The sequence below is a fragment of the Danio rerio genome, chromosome 21 (assembly GCF_049306965.1).
Source record: "Danio rerio strain Tuebingen ecotype United States chromosome 21, GRCz12tu, whole genome shotgun sequence".
NCBI lineage: Eukaryota > Metazoa > Chordata > Actinopteri > Cypriniformes > Danionidae > Danio > Danio rerio.
In genome coordinates this window covers 37,014,243-37,041,508 of record NC_133196.1, presented here as the reverse complement: position 1 = coordinate 37,041,508, position 27,266 = coordinate 37,014,243, and the positions used below count along the sequence as shown (strand labels likewise).

Here is a 27,266-nt window from a genome sequence, read left to right as displayed (position 1 = left end):
CCATTTCATGTGCTTATTTGAGCAGAGGCCAGCCGCGCCCCCCAGGAGTGCATGCGCACTCCACTCGGAGCGTTGCATCCTCTTGGGCGTGTGCGCGTGGCGCTTCTTTAACAGACATTTGTAGAGCTGCGGGCTGGGCGACACCCAACACATTTGCAAGATTTTATAATCTGCGAGTGGAACCGGTTTCCTCAAGGGTGTTAGGTACCTTTGGTGATTGAGGAAACAACTCGGTAGGTGTTGTACACGCTTACGGTGCCTTTTTTTCCCTAACACGGAGAGATGTGCACCCTCCTGTCTGTCAGTAAAGTTCCCCATTTGGTGAGCCCTGCAGATTCCTCCGAGGCCCCCAGCACTGACTCAGCGGAGGAGTCACTTGCTGGCCCATTACGTAGTAGGTCTGCCCGCTGGTCAGCCCGCGTTTTGGGTAAAGGTGCCTGCTATGGCCGATCCCCGCTGGTGATCCCCATATGCTGTTTCCGCCACGGTTAAGTTCCCCCCCTGGGCGGACCCGTGCTTTCCCTATCTGCTAACCACCTTCTTATGCGCACTCCCCCTTCTCAGGGTTAGTCCATATGTAATTCCATTTGTTTCCCTCTATTGGGTGCGGATGGTCTCCGCAGCGTCCTCCCTACTGGGATGGCACACTTTCCAACTTACTGTCGTGTATTCCTAGAATTATCTAGACACTAGCGACTCCCAAAAAAGATATCTATTCCGTAAAACTTCTTTTAAAGTAGGATAAGTTAGGGCCAAGGGCACGTTGGAGGACCACGCCTCTCGTGATCTGGGTGCGTCACGCTTGCCTGACCGCTCTCTCATGGTGAGTGTTGGTAAGGTGCAGTCATTATGGCGCTTTCAATGGGCTCCCAATGCGTGGATTTTACAATCAAATCCACTTATAGTGCTGGAGTTCCCCCCGAAGGGCAACGTTCGAGGTTACTAAAGTAACCCTTCGTTCCCCGAGGAGGGGAACGGAAGCACTATACTCCGTCGCCATAATGACTGTCCCTTAGCTGTTAAAAGTCTCTTCAGCTTAAAAAGGATAGCGTCTGCTGGCGCCAGGTGAGCTTATATACTCATATATATATATATATATAATGTCTCATTCTCGGTTTTGGGCCTAAAACAAGCTTTTCCCAGCCAGCAGAGAGGTCAAAATAAGCAGAATTGCAAACTCAGTCAGATACACTGGTTTTCATTTGCAACTTGCTTTAACATGTTTAACACTGCATGAAATGATGTTTAAAACAAAAATAATGATGCTTTCTAGTGGTTGAAGCTGTTTTTGTTACTCACTGTTTTTGGCCTGAAAACAAGCTTTTTACAGTCAGCAGAGAGGTCAAAATTAGCAGTATTGCAAACTCAATCAGATACACTGGCTTTCACTTGCAACGTGCATTTACATGCTTAACACTGCATGAAATGTTGTTTAAAACTAAAAGAATGATTATTATCAGTGGCTGAAGCTGTTTTTATCACTTGCTGTATTAGACTTCAAAACGAGCTTTTCCCAGCCAGCAGAGAGGTCAAAATAAGCAGTGATGCAAACTTAGTCAGAGACACAGATTTTCACTTGCATCTTGCTTTAACATGTTTAACACTGCATGAAATGTTGTCTAAAAAAAAAGAATGATGCTTTTTAGTGGCTGAAGCTGTTTTTATCACTTGCTGTATTAGGCCTGTAACAAGCTTTTCCCAGCCAGCAGAGAGGTCAAAATAAGCAGAATTGCACACTCAGTCAGATACACTGGTTTTCATTTGCAACTTGCTTTAACATGTTTAACACTGCATGAAATGATGTTTAAAACAAAAATAATGATGCTTTCTAGTGGTTGAAGCTGTTTTTGTTACTTACTGTTTTTGGCCTGAAAACAAGCTTTTCCCAGCCAGCAGAGAGGTCAAAATAAGCAGTGATGCAAACTTAGTCAGAGACACAGATTTTCACTTGCATCTTGCTTTAACATGCTTAACACTGCATGAAATGTTGTCTAAAACAAAAAGAATGATGCTTTTTAGTGGCTGAAGCTGTTTTTATCACTTGCTGTATTAGGCCTGTAACAAGCTTTTCCCAGCCAGCAGAGAGGTCAAAAAAGCAGTAATGCAAACTCAGTCAGAGACACAGATTTTCACTTGCAACTTGCTTTAACATGTTCATTACTTCATGAAATGTTGTCTAAAACAAAAAGAATGATGCTTTTTAGTGGCTGAAGCTTTTTTTTATCACTTGCTCTATTAGACCTCAGAATAAGCTTTTCCCAGCCAGCAGAGGTCAATATAAGCAGTGATGCAAACTCAGTCAGAGACACAGATTTTCACGTGCAACTTGCTATAACATGTTCAACACTGCATGAAATGTTATCTAAAACAAAAAGAATAAGGCTTTTTAGTGGCTGACGCTGTTTTTATCACTTGCTGTAGGCCTGTAGCAAGCTTTTCCCAGCCAGCAGAGAGGTCAAAATAAGCAGTGATGCAAACTTAGTCAGAGACACAGATTTTCACTTGCATCTTGCGTTAACATGTTTAACACTGCATGAAATGTTGTCTAAAACAAAAAGAATGATGCTTTTTAGTGGCTGAAGCTGTTTTTATCATTTGCTGTATTAGACCTCAGAATAAGCTTTTCCCAGCCAGCAGAGAGGTCAAATTAAGCAGTAATGCAAACTCAGTCAGAGTCACAGATTTTCACTTGCAACTTGCTTTAACATGTTCAAAACTGCATGAAATGTTGTCTAAAACAAAAAGAAAGATGCTTTTTAGTGGCTGAAGCTGTTTTTATCACTTGTTGTATTAGACTTCAAAACGAGCTTTTCCCAGACAGTGAAAGGTCAAAATAAGCAGTAATGCAAACTCAGTCAGAGACACAGATTTTCATTTGCAACTTTTTTAAACATGTTTAACAGTGCATGAAATGTCTAAAACAAAAAGAATGATGCTTTTTAGTGGCTGAAGCTGTTTTTATCACTTGCTGTATTAGACCTCAGAATAAGCTTTTCCCAGCCAGCAGAGAAGTCATAATAAGCAGTAATGCAAACTCGGACACAGATTTTCACTTGCAACTTGCTTTAACATGTTTAACACTGCATGAAATGTTGTCTAAAATAAAAAGAATGATGCGTTTTAGTGGCTGAAGCTTTTTTTTATCACTTGCTGTATTAGACCTCAGAATAAGCTTTTCCCAGCCAGCAGAGAGTGAGGTGGATTTTATACTTTTTAAAGTGTGAAGTTAATCTATATATTCAAATTATATGTGTATAATCTGCTTGTAGACTTGCATACCATTAGAAGAATTACCATATCACAAGAACTGGATAAGTTATATAGTTACCAGGTTTGGGTCAGGGGTTAATCTAGGTGGAAATTAAGGTCAGGGGTTAACCTAGGTGGAATTTGTGTGACATATGTAGAAATAAGGGAAAAACAGATGACAGAGGTGGAATTTGGAGTCAAGGGTTAAACTAGGAGGGATCTTGTGTGACATATGTACAACAAAGGCAAAAACAGAGTATTTAAGGAGGGCAGAAGATGAGTGACACAGAATTTTTCAGACAGAGATGCTACTGGGGGGTCTCCTGAAAGTTCTCCTTTGTTGTCGACAATAAAGTATATTCTTCTGATATTCATAACCTCCAGACTGAGTTTGATTGAGTAAGAGAAAAACCAAGAAAACCACTACATTTGGCGTTCCTCTGGGTGGGCTGGAAAGGAGCAGGACTGGTGTTACTGTGCATGCTGGACTGGAGAGAAAACACAAATATGTGGCCACAATAAAAAACGGTAAGCGATTTTATGCTTATTAGTTTGTGTTTTTTCTGCCAGGACCTGCTTGTACAGGTAAATACACTTGAACTGTTTCTCCAGCTTTAAAGAATTAAAAGTAAAAGTAAAAAAGATATTAAAGAAAAAAGGGGTTTTGAATAACAGAAGAAAAAGAGTAATTTGCATGCAAATGATCTGTGTTTTTCTAAGTGGGCCTTGATGGATAGGATAAACATTAACTAGTAACTGTTACCCAGATTTGGGAAATTATTAATGATATAAGATATGCATAGAGCATTTATAGGTTTTAACAGAGAGTTCTTAATGTGTGGTGACAGTTAAGAGATTAAAGCAGAGTAAGGTATGCAAATGATCTGTGTTTTCCTAAGTGGGCCTTGATGGATAGGATAAACATTAGTTAGTAACTGTTACCCAGATTTGGGAAATTAATAATGATGTAAGATATGCATAGAGCATTTATAAGTTTTAAGAGAGAGTCCTTAATGTGTGGTAACAGTTAAGAGATTAAAGCCGATTTAAGTAGAGAGATGCGCGCAAAGACCTACGATAACGCTCTGTTAAAAGGTGAAGCAGAGGGCTGCATGGGTAGGCAAGAAAACCTGCGGTTACCGCTCTAAGGTTAGAGGCTGCTCGGACAGGTCACTCAAGAGGAGTGTAGTGAAGAGTATTTATTTAATTGTAGTGTTTGTGTATTTGTTGCTTCAGGTTGAGGCAAAATAGTCCACATTGGTGTGCAGAGAAGACTGCCTTCCTCCTCCTTGAATGGAATGAGGATGGGGGGATGCAGCTCCTGTTACATTGAGTGGAGGAGAGGAGTGAATGAGAAGAGGAAAAGTAATAAGATTAGAAGTGTGAATGTGTTTAAAAGTTTGTTTTCAAAAAAGAGTAGGTTAAAAGATTGATTGTAGTAGATTATATAAAAGGAGGGCTGCATATTTGTGGTGTGAATTAAAGAGCAAGAAGAAAAGTAATTGATGTAGTTTAAGAGAAGAGATTATAATATAAAGAGAGGAGTCTCCTAAATCAAAACTAATGTAACATGTTGCATTTGAAAGACACAGAGTAAAAAGCAGAATAATATACTAGTTAAACATTTTTCTGAAATTATCTTTGTGTTTTAAGTTTGAATATGTTAAAAAAGAACAATAGGCAGAGTGAACTTAAATTCCTGACATAGCAACAGGTGAAAGACAGTCTGCCCCAGGATGGGGGTAATAGAGATATTTATGGTGTCCATGTGTGAGCAATAAATAGATTGTCTATTTACAGCACTAGGGAAACAGAGAAGAGAAGAGTAAAAGAGAAGGATCAAACTATAGATAAAATAATGACATAGACTTTAACATAATTGTGGATAGAATATAAGTTATTACTGAATAGATATATTATAAAGTAGTATAGTAAGATAAATAAAATGAGGAAGTACTAATAATAGAGTTATTATATAGAAAAGAGTTTGAAACTTTACTAATGAAAAAGAATAAATGAAGCCATAGTGATAAAGATATATAGAGATAAAGGAAGTATGGAGTAAAAGAATGTAGTAATAAACAAATAGATTTACTAAATAAGTATGTATGACTAACATATAAGTTAGTTCTTTAAATGAGAATAAAAAAGAAAAAGAAAACTTGAAAAATGAATATTGATTAACTGAAGATTTAATTATAAAATGTGTAAGCTTTAAAATGTATAAGAAATGTATAAGAAAACCTAAGAGCTAAAAACTCAAAATACGAAAAGGAAAAAGAATAAAATAGAAATTGAAAAAATAAGTTCACTGTTTCAAGGATAAAAATAGATGTTTAAAATATTCTTACAATATAGGTACAGTGAACAGATAAGATAAAAAGTAAAAAAGCAGTAACAATTTGAAGAAAGAATTCACTTTAGAGAATTTGTTTGTATTTAAGGGCAATACAAATGTTTGTTTCATCTTTCTCAAAGTCAACTACATAATGTGATCTGAGCCATCATCTATTTGTAGTAAAGTAAAGTGATTCAGATGAAAATCATAGAAGTTAGGTAAATGTTAAAGAATGTGCTAGAGTGAGTTTAAAAGATAAATACATTTAAAAGTTTATGCAGTAAGAAGCTAAATTGATAATTATGCATTGCATTTTAAAGTGAAAAATGCTAATTAATAGAAAATGCAAAATAAGAAATAGCTCAGAAATAAGAAATTACTTAGGTGTCAAGTTTTAATAATTATTATGAGTTCAGGACATTAAGGGAAAACAAAATTAGCCAGCATAGGAGGATTAATTCAAATTAAATAAGATTCAGGTCTGTTATATGCTGGAATAGGTATTATTGAAACTTTTAAGAACACAGCAATATTAGAAACATTTAGATATGTTAAGGCATTTCTAATTAAAGTCAATTTTAATTAGGTTGTGTGACGAATAAAATGGATTCTATTTGAATTTGAATTGAATTTAAATTTTGATTATGGCATTAGTCAAAACAGCCAAAACTAGATGTTGTAAAGTTTATGATTTAAGAACAGTCAGTGATAGAGAATTTCTTAGCAGAGGTTCCTAACACGCACTGTACTTAAATTTGTTAGTTTGGATGCCAAAAATGTTAAAGTAATTAATTGATTTCTATAAAAAATTACAACAAAAGTTTATGAATAACCAGTTTGATGTGAGAGCAGGAAGGAATTAGGAGCTGAAAATGCTGAAAAGTAAAAAATGCTAATTAATATAAAATGCAAAATAAGAATTTATGTAGGTAAATGTCAAATTTTATTAATGATTAACAGTTCAGGACATAAAGGTAGACAAAATTAACCAGCATAGGGTGGATTAATTAAAATTAAATCAGATGCAGGTCTGTTATATGCTGGAATAGGCATTATTGAAACTTTTGAGAACATAGCAATATTAGAAACATTTAGATATGTTGTGGCATTTCTAATTAAAAGTCAATTTAAATCAGTTGTGATTGTGTAGGTGATGAATAAAATGGATTCTATTTAAATTTGAATTGAATTTAAATTTTGATTATGGCATTAGTCAAAGCAGACAAAAGTATATGTTGTAAAATGTATCATTTAAGAACAGTCAGTGATAGAGAATTTCTTAGCAGAGGTTTGGATGTCAAATATGTTAAAGTAATTGATTTCTGTTCAGGTAATTATCAGAGGAGGGTAGACACTTGGTTACACTTAAAGTAAATAGGCTGATATACATACATTAGAATGCATAAAAGGATTTAGAATATTTTGTGATGGATATTGCAACATGTAGGATTTAGTTATTTGCAGGTACATCTAACTCAAGCTAAGTAAAAGACATAAATAAAACTTTTTAGGGATGACGGGTTTAGTGTTAACAAGATTCTGTATCTATTCTAGATGCAATAATAATTGTTAAGATGATAAATAAGAGATTGATTTTACATTAAAGAAAATAAGGTAGCAGGTCTAACACTAGTATAGAGTTACAACCTCAATTAGATGATAATGGAAATTAAACAACATACTAGTATCTATGAGCAATATATGTGTCACAGATTGGCCAGGCTCTTCCACCAATTTAACACAATGCCCATCATCACCTGAATTTTAATCATGCACAGCTGCATCTCATCACCATGAGACTATATAAACACACACCTCACACCACTCTTTGTCCGGGCTCGTTCATACGAAGCGGACTGATAACGAATACTCTCCACGTATTCAGTAGCAGTGAGCGATCCTCCAGAAACTTACCTAATCTCTGTTTTGTCTCCAGTTTGTCCAGTCTGCCCCGTGTTCCAGTTGGAGGTGTGTGTTTCCTCGTTGTCGTCTCCGTAACCCATCTGGTGGGTGCTCCATCGTTCTGTCCCATCCCCTACTCATCTGGTGTGTGTATTCGATCAGCATCTATATCATTATCCATACTGCAAGGAAGACGGATAGTTACATCCCCTTCATCTCAACGAACGGAACCTTGCATATCCTTATATTGCTCTGCTGTGAAAATAAAAGTTTACATTTTCTACTCACCCTGTTTGTCCGTCCATTTCCTAACAGAAGCCCGGACCTTTAAAGTTAACAGCATGAGCAATCCCGATCCAATTCAGGAGCTGGTAGACGCGATGAAGAGAGTTTTATCGCCAGCTGCACCACTTCCTGATCCACCACCAGCACCGCGCACTTCTTCGGCTTCCCCCAGCGCATCCAGTCCCATGGCTCGACCAGCGCCCTACTCTGGCGGGGAGGAGGAGTGCAACGGATTCCTATTACAATGTTCCCTTGTATTTACAATGCAACCTGAGTTATATCCCACGGATCGATCTAAAATTGCTTTCATCATTTCACTTCTCTCTGGATCTGCTCTCCGGTGGGCTGAGACCATCTGGAATCAAGCTGGGCCGGTAACTAATTCCATTCAAGCCTTCACCACATATTTCAAAGAGGTTTTTGGTCGCTCTGATGGAGAAGTAGCAGCTGGAGAACAACTTTACCATCTGAAACAAGGAACTATGTCCACACAGGACTATGCCCTTCGGTTCCGTACTCTAGCTGCTGCCAGCGGATGGAATGAGCGATCTCTTCTCACCACTTACCGGCTCGGTTTAGAGCCCAAACTTCGTCTTCAGCTAGCAGCACAAGATGATAATATGGGTTTGGAAAAATTTATCCAACTGTCCCTTCGATGTTCTGATCGCATAAACTCTTATCAACATAACCCAGAGCACTTACCTCAAGCACTCCTCCGTCCATCTGAGTCCACAATCCCTCCAGAACCAGAACCCATGATAATTGAAGCTGGTAGACTCACGGCCGCTGAGCGACAGAGGAGGCTGACCCGGGGTCTGTGTCTGTACTGTGGTGCCGGAGGACATGTTAAATTGGACTGTCCTCTCCGTCCCATGCGCCCCTCGGTGAGTGTGTTCAGTTTTGATATTGAGAAGATGAATCCTCTCACTACCAAGGTACTGTTAACTACCCACTCTTCTTCTGTTTCAGCCACCGCCCTTATCGACTCCGGGTCAGCTGGGAATTTCATCTCACACTCCCTCTGTCGCCAGCTCCACCTCCGCACTGAAGCCTCGACGCACATCTACCAGATTCAACCCATAACAAACAATATCAAGTCACAGGCACGTATTCACCGTAAATGTGAACCCGTTAGTCTCCAAATTGGGTGGTTGCATAAAGAAGACATACAATTTCTGGTTTTGGAGGGAGCCACCATGGATATCATCCTAGGGCGACCGTGGCTGGTGAAGCATGATCCCATCCTCTCTTGGGGCACAGGAGAGATAAGGAAATGGGGTGAAGGATGTACACCAGGCTGTTTCCCCGATCTTCCTGTACATGTACGAAAACCCCTATCTGTTTATGTCACGTCAGTTGAAAGCCCCATCGAGTCACGATCCGTCCACATTCCTGCGATCTACACTCCTTACAAGGACGTGTTTTGCCCGAAAAAAGCTTCCCAGCTACCTCCACATCGGTCATGGGACTGTGCCATAGATCTGGTTCCAGATGCCCCAATGCCCAAAGGTAGAATCTATCCACTGTCGCTTCCGGAAACCAAGGCCATGGAAGAGTATATTCAGGAGGCTCTGCATCAGGGGTATATCCGTCCTTCCACATCACCCGCAGCATCCAGTTTCTTCTTTGTGACTAAGAAAGATGGAGGGCTGCGGCCGTGCATTGATTATAGAATTCTCAACCAAGGTACAGTCAAGTTCCGATATCCCCTTCCTCTCGTTCCTGCGGCCCTAGAGCAACTTCGATCTGCCAAGATCTTCACAAAGTTGGACCTCCGCAGCGCATATAACTTGGTGAGGATACGGAGGGGTGATGAATGGAAAACCGCGTTTGTGACCCCTACTGGCCACTACGAATATCGGGTAATGCCGTATGGTCTGGTCAACGCCCCTTCCGTATTCCAAAACTTCATCCATGAAGTCCTCCGAGAGTTCCTTCATCTCTTCGTCATTGTGTACATAGATGATATCTTGATTTACTCCAGAAATGAGGTCGAACATCGCCACCACGTAGAGAAGGTACTGCAAACCCTCAGGAAACACCAACTGTACCTCAAAGCTGAGAAATGTTCATTTCATCTACCATCTGTTCAGTTTCTGGGATACGTCATAGATAAAAGAGGGGTTCGTATGGACGAGGGGAAGGTCACTGCCGTTGTCTCCTGGCCAGAACCCACAACCGTCAAAGAACTCCAACGATTCCTCGGCTTTGCAAACTTCTATCGACGATTTATCCATAACTACAGTCTCGTCACCGCCCCACTCACCAACCTTCTCAAAAATAAACCCAAGAAATTATCCTGGCCTTCTGAAGCCGCCGCAGCCTTCCGAAATCTCAAAGAAGCCTTTACTCGAGCTCCACTCCTGACTCACCCTGACCCAGATTTGCCTTTTATAGTAGAAGTAGATGCCTCCACCACTGGAGTGGGAGCCATCTTATCTCAGTTCCACGGTACTCCCAAGTTACTCCATCCATGTGCCTATTTCTCCAGGAAACTTAGTCCGGCGGAGAAGAATTATGACATCGGGAATCGAGAACTACTAGCCATCAAGCTCGCCCTGGAGGAGTGGCGACATTGGTTGGAGGGTGCTAAACATCCTTTCCAGGTAATCACAGATCATAAAAATTTGCAATATCTTAAAGATGCGAAACGACTCTGTCCCCGCCAGGCCCGCTGGTCATTGTTCTTCTCCAGATTCCATTTCTCCATAACCTATCGACCTGGCTCAAAAAATATCCGAGCGGACGCACTATCCAGAATGCATGATCATCAAGAAACCATCGAAACCCCGGCCAAGATTCTTCCAGATCATATAGATGTCTGTCCCATCAGATGGTCTGCTCCTCCAGCCGTCGCCACTCCTGAAATCAGAGCTCCGCCGGGCTGCCCCCCAAATCGACAGTTTGTCCCTAATAATCAACGGGTAGATCTCATCCACTCCACTCATACCTCTCTGGGCACTGGGCACCCTGGGGTCAACAATACCCTCTCGCTGCTATCCCAACGCTTCTGGTGGCCGAGCATGGCAAGAGATGTAAGAAGGTATGTGCTAGGTTGTAAAGAATGTGCCATGTCAAAAAGTCCACGCCATCTACCTGCAGGCAAGCTCCACCCTCTGCCCATCCCGAATCGTCCCTGGTCACACCTAGGGGTAGACTTCATGACGGATCTTCCCTCATCTGACGGTAATACCTGCATTCTGGTTATTGTGGATCGATTCTCAAAATTCTGTCGTTTGATTCCCTTGAAAGGTCTTCCCACAGCCCTAGAGACAGCTGAAAGTCTCTTTAACCATGTCTTTCGATGTTTTGGTTTACCAGAAGATATAGTCTCGGATCGAGGTCCTCAGTTCATCTCCAGACTATGGAAAGCCTTCTTCCGACTCCTAGGTGTGACCGTCAGCCTCTCGTCTGGCTATCATCCACAAACCAACGGCCAGACGGAGAGGAAGATTCAAGAAGTGGGACGATTTCTCAGGACTTTCTGTCACGGTCGCCAAAATTCCTGGAACCAGTTTCTGGGCTGGGCGGAATACGCCCAAAATTCACTGCGGCAACCCACCACAGGACTCACGCCATTCCAGTGTATTCTGGGATTTCAACCTCCACTTTTCCCCTGGAATGACGAACCGTCTGATGTACCCGCAGTGGATCACTGGTTTCGGGAGAGCGAGAGGGTCTGGGACGAGGCCCATCACCATCTCCAGAGGGCAGTCCGAAGAACCAAGGAGGTGTCAGACAGGAGAAGGATTGAAGGTCACGTCTACAATCCTGGACAGAAGGTCTGGCTGTCCACCAGAGACATACGCCTGCGACTGCCCTCCAAAAAACTTAGTCCCAGATTCATTGGTCCCTTCACCATCCTGGAACAAGTCAACCCTGTCACCTACAAATTACAACTACCACCACAGTACAGGATCCATCCCACATTTCACGTGTCACTCCTTAAACCCTATCACGAACCTCTGATTCCCTCCACAGAGCCTGGCCACGAAGAGGAAACCCCTCCACCAATGATGCCAGAAGACTCCATTTACTCTGTCAAGGAGATTCTACAGTCCCGGCGTCGTGGTGGTCAGTTAGAATACCTCGTTGACTGGGAGGGATATGGACCAGAGGAAAGATCGTGGGTCTCCAGATCAGACATCTTAGATCCCTCACTGATGGAAGATTTCCACTCCAATCACCCTGAGTGCCCGGCACCTCGTGGACGAGGTAGACCACCACGGCGTCGGATTATTAGGCCCTCAGGAGCGGGCCCTGGGGAGGGGGGTAATGTCACAGATTGGCCAGGCTCTTCCACCAATTTAACACAATGCCCATCATCACCTGAATTTTAATCATGCACAGCTGCATCTCATCACCATGAGACTATATAAACACACACCTCACACCACTCTTTGTCCGGGCTCGTTCATACGAAGCGGACTGATAACGAATACTCTCCACGTATTCAGTAGCAGTGAGCGATCCTCCAGAAACTTACCTAATCTCTGTTTTGTCTCCAGTTTGTCCAGTCTGCCCCGTGTTCCAGTTGGAGGTGTGTGTTTCCTCGTTGTCGTCTCCGTAACCCATCTGGTGGGTGCTCCATCGTTCTGTCCCATCCCCTACTCATCTGGTGTGTGTATTCGATCAGCATCTATATCATTATCCATACTGCAAGGAAGACGGATAGTTACATCCCCTTCATCTCAACGAACGGAACCTTGCATATCCTTATATTGCTCTGCTGTGAAAATAAAAGTTTACATTTTCTACTCACCCTGTTTGTCCGTCCGTTTCCTAACAATATGTAGCATTAGAGATGAAAGAAAAAGACAAATAAGATTTATGTGATACATATAAAGAACAGAGTGTTGAGGCAACAGCATTTCTAGATATTGGCAATTGAGATGTACATGGTTTGAATCAAGGGTGAAGTGATAAGGAAAATTGAGCAGCAAGGATAATGATCTCCTTTGTGAATGTAGTAATTATTGAATTGTTGTCCACATGTGACATTTGTGCAAAGTAGAATGTGTGTAAAAGATCAACAATAGATCTAATGGGTTATTCAAGAACTTGATTGTGGATGTTGTGAAATGATAAAATTAGCTTAGGGCAAGAGATACAAGTTTTTTGGGCATGACAGTTGTGGTAGATGAGTGAGGGTAATTCCATCAGCAGAGCAGGGAAGAAGAAACAGTTACTATATTTAAGACAAGAGAAGTAAGTCTCCTATTTGGAATACCTTCAGAAATAAGTTTAATGTGTCTGCATTTAAAAATAAATTAGAGTAATTAAAGTTAATTAAAGTAAATAAAGGTAATTAAGTAGATAAATAAGTGGATATGTGATTCAGTGAATAGATAAGTAAATGTATTGATAAAGAATTGGAAATCAAGAAAATTGACCAATTACACATAATTGTAAGGAATGATTGAAAGAGCTGAAGATGATCCCTCAAGGCCTAGTTTAACAAAATATGTTAAAATAATAAACTTGACTGGATTAATATGTTATCTTTTTCATTAACAAGTGATTGCATGGAAATTGACAGAAACAAGCAACTAACATTGCATGAAATGCTATTGGGTCGACCCTTGCATGTAATCTCGTATTTAACCTTGTGGAATGTTTGGAGAACATTTATAATGCATTGGAAAGAAGTGTGGTCTTTTATGAGGAAACTAACTGCCATGTGCAAAGCAATATCTGTACAGGAAACCAGAAAGGACCAGAAGCAGGAGATTAATCCGGTGATCGAGTATATCTGAGGTGTTCTGGAGAAAGTGGAGTGAAATCAGGAGAAATGGACCTTATGCCAAGGTTACCAAAGGGGATGCCATCAACTGGATACCATCTGCACCACAGCACAAGACAGCCAAAGAAAAAAAGCTCCAGCAAGAGAAAGCTAACGGGAAACAGAGGAGGCAGAAAATCTTGAAGCTCAACGAAGTGCAAAGTGTGGCAGAAGGAGTTTATCAGAACAGTTAAAAGAGTAATTCTGATTATAAACCTGAGTGAAATATACAGAAGGTGCCACAAGTTCAAGTGATGATAATCACCACAACTTCAGGTTACAGAATCTCAACATAAAGACTCTATCAACACTTTTTAAGGCCAGAACGAAACAAAGAATGCTCGCAAGTATGTGCCAGATTTAGATTCAAAAAGATGAACTAGTGCTAAAAATTTTGATAGTTTAGAAGAAGAGGATGATGAAGAGGATCCATGCCTTGGGTGTTAAGTGCTAGACAACCTCTACCCCAAAACGGCGGCTCTCTACGATACGCAAAGTATCTGAGCTGAAGATCAACGTACTCTACGGATTATGTTTTGTGGGTGTTAGATGAGAATATTGTGTTGTGACCCTAGATTGGGGGATTGTGCATGTTTATTTTTTGTTTTAGTTTTATTCTTTACTGTATGTTAAATAAGCATGACCCCCAGAAGCAAATAGATAACTAATTGTATGCTTAAAATACTACTTTTTATGATATCAAAAAAATAGAACCAATTCTTTTACTGTGTCCTCGTCAGAACAGGACACAGAGGTTTGGCATGATTCTTTTCCAAAGTGCAATTACATGATTTGGTCATTTGTAATAATACTGTGACATATATTTGTCATTAGGTAGTATGGCTAAGGGCTAGATCATGGAGTTGCACTATGGGCTAAAAGCAAGAATATTAAGACTTAAAGTCTTAAGAGGAGGGATTATATGAGGTGGGTTTTATACTTTTTAAAGTGTGAAGTTAATCTATATATTCAAATTATATGTGTATAATCTGCTTGTAGACTTGCATACCATTAGAAGAATTACCATATCACAAGAACTGGATAAGTTATATAGTTACCAGGTTTGGGTCAGGGGTTAATCTAGGTGGAAATTGAGGTCAGGGGTTAACCTAGGTGGAATTTGTGTGACGTATGTAGAAATAAGGGAAAAACAGATGACAGAGGTGGAATTTGGAGTCAAGGGTTAAACTAGGAGGAATCTTGTGTGACATATGTACAACAAAGGCAAAAACAGAGTTTTTAAGGAGGGCAGAAGATGAGTGACACAGAATTTTTCAGACAGAGATGCTACTGGGGTTCTCCTGAAAGTTCTCCTTTGTTGTCGACAATAAAGTATATTCTTCTGATATTCATAACCTCCAGACTGAGTTTGATTGAGTAAGAGAAAAACCAAGAAAACCACTACAAGAGGTCAAATTAAGCAGTAATGCAAAATCGGTCAGAGACACAGATTTTCACTTGCAACTTGCTTTAGCATGTTCAACACTGCATGAAATGTTGTCTAAAACAAAAAGAATGATGCTTTTTAGTGGCTGAAGCTGTTTTTATCACTTGATGTGTTAGACCTCAGAATAAGCTTTTCCCAGCCAGTGAGAGGTCAAAATAAGCAGTAATGCAAACTCAGTCAGAGACACAGATTTTCACTTGCAACTTGCTTTAACATGTTCAAGACTGCATGAAATGTTGTCTGAAACAAAAAGAATGATGCTTTTTAGTGGCTGAAGCTGTTTTTATCACTTGCTGTATTAGACCTCAGAATAAGCTTTTCCCAGACAGCAGAGAGGTCAAATTAAGCAGTAATGCAAACTCAGTCAGAGACACAGATTTTCACTTGCAACTTGCTTTAACATGTTCATTACTGCATGAAATGTTGTCTAAAACAAAAAGAATGATGCTTTTTAGTGGCTAAAGCTATTTTAATCACTTTCTGTATTAGACCTCAGAACAAGCTTTTCCCAGCCAGCAGAGGGGTCAAATTAAGCGGTAATGCAAACTCAGTCAGAGACACAGATTTTCACTTGCAACTTGCTTTAACATGTTTAACAGTGCATGAAATGTTGTCTAAAACAAAAAGAATGATGCTATTTAGTGGCTGAAGCTGTTTTTATCACTTGCTGTATTAGACCTCAGAATAAGCTTTTCCCAGCCAGCAGAGAGGTCAAATTAAGCAGTAATGCAAACTCAGTCAGAGACACAGATTTTCACTTGCAACTTGCTTTAACATGTTCAACAGTGCATGAAATGTTGTCTAAAACCAAAAGAATGATGCTTTTTAGTGGTTAAAGCTGTTTTTATCACTAGCTGTATTAGATCTCAGAATAAGCTTTTCCCAGCCAGCAGAGAGGTCAAATTAAGCAGTAATGCAAATTCAGTCAGACACAGATTTCCACTTGCACCTTTTTTTTAACATGTTCATTACTGCATGAAATGTTGTCTAAAGCAAAAATATTTATGCTTTTTAGTGGCTGAAGCTGTTTTTTTCACTTACTGTATTATACCTCAGAATAAGCTTTTCCCAGCCAGCAGAGAGGTCAAATTAAGCAGCAATGCAAACTCAGTCAGAGACACAGATTTTCACTTGCAACTTGCTTTAACATGTTCAACACTGCATGAAATGTTGTCTAAAACAAAAAGAATGATGCTATTTAGTGGCTGAAGCTGTTTTTATCACTTGGTAAACTAGAGCTCAGAATAAGCTTTTCCCAGCCAGCAGAGAGGTCAAATTAAGCAGTAATGCAAACTCAGTCAGAGACACAGATTTTCACTTGCAACTTGCTTTAACATGTTTAACATTGCATGAAATGTTGTTTAAAACAAAATGAATGAAGCCTTTTAGTGGCTGAAGCTGTTTTCATCACTAGCTGTATGAGACCTCAGAATAAGCTTTTCCCAGACAGCAGAGAGGTCAAATTAAGCAGTAATGCAAACTCAGTCAGAGACACAGATTTTCACTTGCAACTTGCTTTAACATGTTCAATATTGCATGAAATGTTGTCTGAAACAAAAAGAATGATGCTGTTTAGTGGCTGAAGCTGTTTTTATCACTTGGTAAATTAGAGCTCAGAATAAGCTTTTCCCAGCCAGAAAAGGGCCCAAATTAAGCAGTAATGCAAACTCAGTCAGAGACACAGATTTTCACTTGCAACTTGCTTTAACGTGTTCAATATTGCATGAAATGTTGTCTAAAACCAAAAGAATGATGCTGTTTAGTGGCTGAAGCTGATTTTATCACTTGTTGTATGAGACCTCAGAATAAGCTTTTCCCAGCCAGCAGAGAGGTCAAATTAAGCGGTAATGCAAACTCTGTCAGAGACACAGATTTTCACTTGCAACTTGCTTTAACATGTTCAACACTGCATGAAATGTTGTCTGAAACAAAAAGAATGTTGCTGTTTAGTGGCTGAAGCTGTTTTTATCACTTGGTGAATTAGAGCTCAGAATAAGCTTTTCCCAGCCAGCAGAGAGGTCAAATTAAGCAGTAATGCAAACTCAGTCAGAGACACAGATTTTCACTTGCAACTTGCTTTAACATGTTTAACATTGCATGAAATGTTGTCTAAAACAAAAACAATTAAGCCTTTTAGTGGCTCAAGCTGTTTTTATCACTAGCTGTATGAGACCTCAGAATAAGCTTTTCCCAGCCAGCAGAGAGGTCAAATTAAGCAGTAATGCAAACTCAGTCAGAGACACAGATTTTCACTTGCAACTTGCTTTAACATGTTCAATATTGCATGAAATGTTGTCTGAAACCAAAAGAATGAGGCCTTTTAGTGGCTGAAGCTGATTTTATCTTTAGCTGTATGAAACCTCAGAATAAGCTTTTCCCAGCCAGCAGAGAGGTCAAATTAAGCAGTAATGCAAACTCAGTCAGAGACACAGATTTTCACTTGCAACTTGCTTTAACATGTTTAACATTGCATGAAATGTTGTCTAAAACAAAAAGATTGAAGCCTTTTAGTCGCTGAAGCTGTTTTTATCACTTGTTGTATGAGACCTCAGAATAAGCTTTTCCCAGCCAGCAGAGAGCTCAAATTAAGCAGTAATGCAAACTCAGTCAGAGACACAGATTTTCACTTGCAACTTGCTTTAACATGTTTAAGATTACATGAAATGTTGTCTAAAACAAAAAGAATGATGCTGTTTAGTGGCTGAAGCTGTTTTTATCACTTGGTGAATTAGAGCTCAGAATAAGCTTTTCCCAGCCAGCAGAGAGGTCAAATTAAGCAGTAATGTAAACTCAGTCAGAGACACAGATTTTCACTTGCAACTTGCTTTAACATGTTTAACATTGCATGAAATGTTGTCTAAAACAAAAAGAATGAAGCCTTTCAGTGGCTGAAGCTGTTTTTATCACTAGCTGTATGAGACCTCAGAATAAGCTTTTTCCAGCCAGCAGAGAGCTCAAATTAAGCAGTAGAATGATGCAAAAGAATTAAGAAAAAAGAATAAATTAAGCAAAAAGAATGATGCTGTTTAGTGGATGAAGCTGTTTTTATCACTTTGTAAATTAGAGCTCAGAATAAGCTTTTCCGAGCCAGCAGAGAGGTCAAATTAAGCAGTAATGCAAACTCAATTAGAGACACAGATTTTCACTTGCAAGTTGCTTTAACATGTTTACCATTGCATGAAATGTTGTCTAGAACAAAAAGAATGAAGCCTTTTAATGGCTGAAGCTGTTTTTATCACTAGCTGTATGAGACCTCAGAATAAGCTTTTCCCAACCAGCAGAGAGGTCAAATTAAGTAGTAATGCAAACTCAGTCAGAGACACAGATTTTCACTTGCAACTTGCTTTAACATGTTCAACACTGCATGAAATGGTGTCTACAACAAAAAGAATGATGCTGTTTAGTGGCTGAAGCTGTTTTTATCACTTGGTGAATTAGAGCTCAGAATAAGCTTTTCCCAGCCAGCAGAGAGGTCAAATTAAGCAGTAATGCAAACTCAGTCAGAGACACAGATTTTCACTTGCAACTTGCTTTAACATGTTTAACATTACATGAAATGTTCTTTAAAACAAAATGAATAAAGCCTTTTAGTGGCTGAAGCTGTTTTTATCACTAGCTGTATGAGACCTCAGAATAAGCTTTTCCCAGCCAGTAGAGAGCTCAAATTAAGCAGTAATGCAAACTCAGTCAGAGACACAGATTTTCACTTGCAACTTGCTTTAACATGTTCAATATTGCATGAAATGTTGTCTGAAACAAAAAGAATGATGCTGTTTAGTGGCTGAAGCTGTTTTTATCACTTGTTGAATTAGAGCTCAGAATAAGCTTTTCCCAGCCAGCAGAGAGGTCAAATTAAGCAGTAATGCAAACTCAGTCAGAGACAGAGATTTTCACTTGCATCTTGCTTTAACATGTTTAACATTGCATGAAATGTTGTCTAAAACAAAAACAATTAAGCCTTTTAGTGGCTCAAGCTGTTTTTATTACTAGCTGTATGAGACCTCAGAATAAGCTTTTCCCAGCCAGCAGAGAGGTCAAATTAAGCAGTAATGCAAACTCTGTCAGAGACACAGATTTTCACTTGCAACTTGCTTTAACATGTTCAACACTGCATTAAATGTTGTCTGAAACAAAAAGAATGATGCTGTTTAGTGGCTGAAGCTGTTTTTATCACTTGGTGAATTAGAGCTCAGAATAAGCTTTTCCCAGCCAGCAGAGAGGTCAAATTAAGCAGTAATGCAAACTCAGTCAGAGACACAGATTTTCACTTGCAACTTGCTTTAACATGTTTAACATTGCATGAAATGTTGTCTAAAACAAAAAGATTGAAGCCTTTTAGTCGCTGAAACTGTTTTTATCACTAGCTGTATGAGACCTCAGAATAAGCTTTTCCCAGCCAGCAGAGAGGTCAAATTAAGCAGTAATGTAAACTCAGTCAGAGACACAGATTTTCACTTGCAACTTGCTTTAACATGTTCAACATTGCATGAAATGTTGTCTAAAACAAAAAGAATGAAGCCTTTTAGTGGCTGAAGCTGTTTTTATCACTAGCTGTATAAGACCTCAGAATAAGCTTTTTCCAGCCAGCAGAGAGCTCAAATTAAGCAGTAGAATGATGCAAAAGAATTAAGAAAAAAGAATAAATTAAGCAAAAAGAATGATGCTGTTTAGTGGATGAAGCTGTTTTTATCACTTGGTAAATTAGAGCTCAGAATAAGCTTTTCCGAGCCAGCAGAGAGGTCAAATTAAGCAGTAATGCAAACTCAATTAGAGACACAGATTTTCACTTGCAAGTTGCTTTAACATGTTTACCATTGCATGAAATGTTGTCTAGAACAAAAAGAATGAAGCCTTTTAGTGGCTGAAGCTGTTTTTATCACTAGCTGTATGAATAATACCATTGCATGAAATGTTGTCTAGAACAAAAAGAATGAAGCCTTTTAGTGGCTGAAGCTGTTTTTATCACTAGCTGTATGAATAAGCAGAGACACAAATTTTCACTTGCAACTTGCTTTAACATGTTCAACACTGCATGAAATGTTGTCTACAACAAAAAGAATGATGCTGTTTAGTGGCCGAAGCTGTTTTTATAACTTGGTGAATTAGAGCTCAGAATAAGCTTTTCTCAGACAGAAAAGGGCCCAAATTAAGCAGTAATGCAAACTCAGTCAGAGACACAGATTTTCACTTGCAACTTGCTTTAACTTGTTCAACATTGCATGAAATATTGTCTAAAACAAAAAGATTGATGCTGTTTAGTGGCTGAAGCTGTTTTTATCACTTGGTGAATTAGAGCTCAGAATAAGCTTTTTCCAGCCAGCAGAGAGCTCAAAATAAGCAGTAATGCAAACTCAGTCAGAGACATAGATTTTCACTTGCAACTTGCTTTAACATGTTTAATATTGCATGAAATGTTGTCTAAAACAAAAAGAATGAGGCCTTTTAGTAGCTGAAGCTGATTTTATCACTTGCTGTATGAGACCTCAGATTAAGCTTTTCCCAGCCAGCAGAGAGGTCAAATTAAGCAGTAATGCAAACTCTGTCAGAGACACATATTTTCACTTGCAACTTGCTTTAACATGTTCAACACTGCATGAAATGTTGTCTGAAACAAAAAGAATGATGCCTTTTAGTGGCTGAAGCTGTTTTTATCACTAGCTGTATGAGACCTCAGAATAAGCTTTTCCCAGCCAGCAGAGAGCTCAAATTAAGCAGTAATGCAAACTCAGTCAGAGACACAGATTTTCACTTGCAACTTGCTTTAACATGTTCAACATTGCATGAAATATTGTCTAAAACAAAACGAATGATGCTGTTTAGTGGCTAAAGCTGTTTTTATCACTTGGTGAATTAGAGCTCAGAATAAACTTTTTCCAGCCAGCAGAGAGCTCAAATTAAGCAGTAATGCAAACTCAGTCAGAGACACAGATTTTCACTTGCAAGTTGCTTTAACACGTTTACCATTGTATGAAATGTTGTCTAAAACAAAAAGAATGAAGCCTTTTAGTGGTTGAAGCTGTTTTTATCACTAGCTGTATGAGACCTCAGAATAAGCTTTTCCCAGCCAGCAGAGAGCTCAAATTAAGCAGTAATGCAAACTCAGTCAGAGACACACATTTTCACTTGCAACTTGCTTTATCATGTTCAACACTGCATGAAATGTTGTCTAAAACACAAAGAATTATGCTGTTTAGTGGCTGAAGCTGTTTTTATCACTTGGCGAATTAGAGCTCAGAATAACCTTTTTGCAGCCAGAAGAGGGCCCAAATTAAGCAGTAATGCAAACTCAGTCAGAGACACAGATTTTCACTTGCAACTTGCTTTAACATGTTCAATATTGCATGAAATGTTGTCTGAAACAAAAAGAATGATGCTATTTAGTGGCTGAAGCTGATTTTATCACTTGCTGTATGAGACCTCAGATTAAGCTTTTCCCAGCCAGCAGAGAGGTCAAATTAAGCAGTAATGCAAACTCAGTCAGAGACACAGATTTTCACTTGCAACTTGCTTTAACATGTTCAATATTGCATGAAATGTTGTCTGAAACAAAAAAGAATGAGGCCTTTAAGTGGATGAAGCTGTTTTTATCACTTGCTGTATGAAACCTCAGAATAAGCTTTTCCCAGCCAGCAGAGAGGTCAAATTAAGCAGTAATGCAAACTCAGTCAGAGACACAAATTTTCACTTGCAACTTGCTTTAACATGTTCAACACTGCATGAAATGTTGTCTACAACAAAAAGAATGATGCTGTTTAGTGGCCGAAGCTGTTTTTATAACTTGGTGAATTAGAGCTCAGAATAAGCTTTTCTCAGACAGAAAAGGGCCCAAATTAAGCAGTAATGCAAACTCAGTCAGAGACACAGATTTTCACTTGCAACTTGCTTTAACATGTTTAACATTGCATGAAATGTTGTCTAAAACAAAAAGATTGAAGCCTTTTAGTCGCTGAAACTGTTTTTATCACTAGCTGTATGAGACCTCAGAATAAGCTTTTCCCAGCCAGCAGAGAGGTCAAATTAAGCAGTAATGTAAACTCAGTCAGAGACACAGATTTTCACTTGCAACTTGCTTTAACATGTTCAACATTGCATGAAATGTTGTCTAAAACAAAAAGAATGAAGCCTTTTAGTGGCTGAAGCTGTTTTTATCACTAGCTGTATAAGACCTCAGAATAAGCTTTTTCCAGCCAGCAGAGAGCTCAAATTAAGCAGTAGAATGATGCAAAAGAATTAAGAAAAAAGAATAAATTAAGCAAAAAGAATGATGCTGTTTAGTGGATGAAGCTGTTTTTATCACTTGGTAAATTAGAGCTCAGAATAAGCTTTTCCGAGCCAGCAGAGAGGTCAAATTAAGCAGTAATGCAAACTCAATTAGAGACACAGATTTTCACTTGCAAGTTGCTTTAACATGTTTACCATTGCATGAAATGTTGTCTAGAACAAAAAGAATGAAGCCTTTTAGTGGCTGAAGCTGTTTTTATCACTAGCTGTATGAATAATACCATTGCATGAAATGTTGTCTAGAACAAAAAGAATGAAGCCTTTTAGTGGCTGAAGCTGTTTTTATCACTAGCTGTATGAATAAGCAGAGACACAAATTTTCACTTGCAACTTGCTTTAACATGTTCAACACTGCATGAAATGTTGTCTACAACAAAAAGAATGATGCTGTTTAGTGGCCGAAGCTGTTTTTATAACTTGGTGAATTAGAGCTCAGAATAAGCTTTTCTCAGACAGAAAAGGGCCCAAATTAAGCAGTAATGCAAACTCAGTCAGAGACACAGATTTTCACTTGCAACTTGCTTTAACTTGTTCAACATTGCATGAAATATTGTCTAAAACAAAAAGATTGATGCTGTTTAGTGGCTGAAGCTGTTTTTATCACTTGGTGAATTAGAGCTCAGAATAAGCTTTTTCCAGCCAGCAGAGAGCTCAAAATAAGCAGTAATGCAAACTCAGTCAGAGACATAGATTTTCACTTGCAACTTGCTTTAACATGTTTAATATTGCATGAAATGTTGTCTAAAACAAAAAGAATGAGGCCTTTTAGTAGCTGAAGCTGATTTTATCACTTGCTGTATGAGACCTCAGATTAAGCTTTTCCCAGCCAGCAGAGAGGTCAAATTAAGCAGTAATGCAAACTCTGTCAGAGACACATATTTTCACTTGCAACTTGCTTTAACATGTTCAACACTGCATGAAATGTTGTCTGAAACAAAAAGAATGATGCCTTTTAGTGGCTGAAGCTGTTTTTATCACTAGCTGTATGAGACCTCAGAATAAGCTTTTCCCAGCCAGCAGAGAGCTCAAATTAAGCAGTAATGCAAACTCAGTCAGAGACACAGATTTTCACTTGCAACTTGCTTTAACATGTTCAACATTGCATGAAATATTGTCTAAAACAAAACGAATGATGCTGTTTAGTGGCTAAAGCTGTTTTTATCACTTGGTGAATTAGAGCTCAGAATAAACTTTTTCCAGCCAGCAGAGAGCTCAAATTAAGCAGTAATGCAAACTCAGTCAGAGACACAGATTTTCACTTGCAAGTTGCTTTAACACGTTTACCATTGTATGAAATGTTGTCTAAAACAAAAAGAATGAAGCCTTTTAGTGGTTGAAGCTGTTTTTATCACTAGCTGTATGAGACCTCAGAATAAGCTTTTCCCAGCCAGCAGAGAGCTCAAATTAAGCAGTAATGCAAACTCAGTCAGAGACACACATTTTCACTTGCAACTTGCTTTATCATGTTCAACACTGCATGAAATGTTGTCTAAAACACAAAGAATTATGCTGTTTAGTGGCTGAAGCTGTTTTTATCACTTGGCGAATTAGAGCTCAGAATAACCTTTTTGCAGCCAGAAGAGGGCCCAAATTAAGCAGTAATGCAAACTCAGTCAGAGACACAGATTTTCACTTGCAACTTGCTTTAACATGTTCAATATTGCATGAAATGTTGTCTGAAACAAAAAGAATGATGCTATTTAGTGGCTGAAGCTGTTTTTATCACTTGCTGTATGAGACCTCAGAATAAGCTTTTCCCAGCCAGCAGAGAGCTAAAATTAAGCAGTAATGCAAACTCAGTCAGAGACACAGATTTTCACTTGCAACTTGCTTTAACATGTTCAATATTGCATGAAATGTTGTCTGAAACAAAAAAGAATGAGGCCTTTAAGTGGATGAAGCTGTTTTTATCACTTGCTGTATGAAACCTCAGAATAAGCTTTTCCCAGCCAGCAGAGAGGTCAAATTAAGCAGTAATGCAAACTCAGTCAGAGACACAGATTTTCACTTGCAACTTGCTTTAACATGTTCAACATTGCATGAAATATTGTCTAAAACAAAATGAATGATGCTGTTTAGTGACTGAAGCTGTTTTTATCACTTGGTTAATTAGAGCTCAGAATAAGCTTTTTCCAGCCAGCAGAGAGCTCAAATTAATCAGTAATGCAAACTCAGTCAGAGACACAGATTTTCACTTGCAACTTGCTTTAACATGTTTAACATTGCATGAAATGTTGTCTAAAACAAAAAGAATGAAGCCTTTTAGTGGCTGAAGCTGTTTTTATCACTAGCTGTATGAGAACTCAGAATAAGCTTTTCCCAGCCAGCAGAGAGCTCAAATTAAGCAGTAATGCAAATCCAGTCAGAGACACAGATTTTCACTTGCAACTTGCTTTAACATGTTCAACACTGCATGAAATGTTGTCTAAAACAAAAAGAATGATGCTGTTTAGTGGCTGAAGCAGTTTTTATCACTTGGTGAATTAGAGCTCAGAATAAGCTTTTCCCAGCCAGCAGAGAGGTCAAATTAAGCAGTAATGCAAACTCAGTTATAGACACAGATTTTCACTTGCAACTTGCTTAAACATGTTTAACATTGCATGAAATGTTGTCTGAAACAAAAAGAATGAGGCCTTTTAGTGGCTGAAGCTGGTTTTATCACTAGCTGTATGAGACCTCAGAATAAGCTTTTCCCAGCCAGCAGAGAGGTCAAATTAAGCAGTAATGCAAACTCAGTCAGAGACACAGATTTTCACTTGCAACTTGCTTTAACATGTTTAACATTACATCAAATGTTGTCTAAAACAAAAAAGAATGATGCTGTTTGGTGGCTGAAGCTGTTTTTATCACTTGGTGAATTAGAGCTCAGAATAAGCTTTTCCCAGCCAGCAGAGAGCTCAAATTAAGCAGTAATGCAAACTCAGTCAGAGACACAGATTTTCACTTGCAAGTTGCTTTAACATGTTTACCATTGTATGAAATGTTGTCTAAAACAAAAAGAATGAAGCCTTTTAGTGGTTGAAGCTGTTTTTATCACTAGCTGTATGAGAACTCAGAATAAGCTTTTCCCAGCCAGCAGAGAGGTCAAATTAAGCAGTAATGCAAACTCTGTCAGAGACACAGATTTTTACTTGCAACTTGCTTTATCATGTTCAACACTGCATGAAATGTTGTCTGAAACAAAAAGAATGATGCTGTTTAGTGGCTGAAGCTGTTTTTATCACTTGGTAAATTAGAGCTCAGAATAAGCTTTTCCCAGCCAGAAAAGGGCCCAAATTAAGCAGTAATGCAAACTCAGTCAGAGACACAGATTTTCACCTGCAACTTGCTTTAACATGTTCAATATTGCATGAAATGTTGTCTAAAACCAAAAGAATGATGCTGTTTAGTGGCTGAAGCTGATTTTATCACTTGTTGTATGAGACCTTAGAATAAGCTTTTCCCAGCCAGCAGAGAGGTCAAATTAAGCGGTAATGCAAACTCTGTCAGAGACACAGATTTTCACTTGCAACTTGCTTTAACATGTTCAACACTGCATGAAATGTTGTCTGAAACAAAAAGAATGTTGCTGTTTAGTGGCTGAAGCTGTTTTTATCACTTGGTGAATTAGAGCTCAGAATAAGCTTTTCCCAGCCAGCAGAGAGGTCAAATTAAGCAGTAATGCAAACTCAGTCAGAGACACAGATTTTCACTTGCAACTTGCTTTAACATGTTTAACATTGCATGAAATGTTGTCTAAAACAAAAACAATTAAGCCTTTTAGTGGCTCAAGCTGTTTTTATCACTAGCTGTATGAGACCTCAGAATAAGCTTTTCCCAGCCAGCAGAGAGGTCAAATTAAGCAGTAATGCAAACTCAGTCAGAGACACAGATTTTCACTTGCAACTTGCTTTAACATGTTCAATATTGCATGAAATGTTGTCTGAAACCAAAAGAATGAGGCCTTTTAGTGGCTGAAGCTGATTTTATCTTTAGCTGTATGAAACCTCAGAATAAGCTTTTCCCAGCCAGCAGAGAGGTCAAATTAAGCAGTAATGCAAACTCAGTCAGAGACACAGATTTTCACTTGCAACTTGCTTTAACATGTTTAACATTGCATGAAATGTTGTCTAAAACAAACAGATTGAAGCCTTTTAGTCGCTGAAGCTGTTTTTATCACTAGCTGTATGAGACCTCAGAATAAGCTTTTCCCAGCCAGCAGAGAGCTAAAATTAAGCAGTAATTTAAACTCAGTCAGAGACACAGATTTTCACTTGCAACTTGCTTTAACATGTTTAAGATTACATGAAATGTTGTCTAAAACAAAAAGAATGATGCTGTTTAGTGGCTGAAGCTGTTTTTATCACTTGGTGAATTAGAGCTCAGAATAAGCTTTTCCCAGCCAGCAGAGAGGTCAAATTAAGCAGTAATGTAAACTCGGTCAGAGACACAGATTTTCACTTGCAACTTGCTTTAACATGTTTAACATTGCATGAAATGTTGTCTAAAACAAAAAGAATGAAGCCTTTTAGTGGCTGAAGCTGTTTTTATCACTAGCTGTATGAGACCTCAGAATAAGCTTTTTCCAGCCAGCAGAGAGCTCAAATTAAGCAGTAGAATGATGCAAAAGAATTAAGAAAAAAGAATAAATTAAGCAAAAAGAATGATGCTGTTTAGTGGATGAAGCTGTTTTTATCACTTTGTAAATTAGAGCTCAGAATAAGCTTTTCCGAGCCAGCAGAGAGGTCAAATTAAGCAGTAATGCAAACTCAATTAGAGACACAGATTTTCACTTGCAAGTTGCTTTAACATGTTTACCATTGCATGAAATGTTCTTTAAAACAAAATGAATAAAGCCTTTTAGTGGCTGAAGCTGTTTTTATCACTGGCTGTATGAGACCTCAGAATAAGCTTTTCCCAGCCAGTAGAGAGCTCAAATTAAGCAGTAATGCAAACTCAGTCAGAGACACAGATTTTCACTTGCAACTTGCTTTAACATGTTC

General features: G+C 38.8%; 1 protein-coding gene across 6 annotated transcripts in view; it reads right to left on the bottom strand.

Annotated features, from left to right (window-relative positions):
- The window catches only part of clint1b (clathrin interactor 1b), a 542,948-nt gene extending 535,014 nt beyond the window's left edge, over nt 1-7,934 (bottom strand). For 5 of the 6 annotated variants that reach the window (XM_073935406.1, XM_073935408.1, XM_073935413.1 and 2 more), the window contains exons 1-2: nt 7,778-7,934; nt 7,502-7,671 (exon numbers count right to left, since the gene is read on the bottom strand). In XM_073935406.1, the coding sequence (XP_073791507.1) occupies nt 7,502-7,590 (89 nt within the window). In that variant the 5' untranslated portion in view covers nt 7,591-7,671; nt 7,778-7,934. Of the gene's footprint in view, nt 1-7,501 lie in introns of all 6 variants that reach the window. The other variant, XM_073935407.1, reaches the window with a different exon arrangement.
- Nucleotides 7,935-27,266: the final 19,332 nt, after the last annotated feature.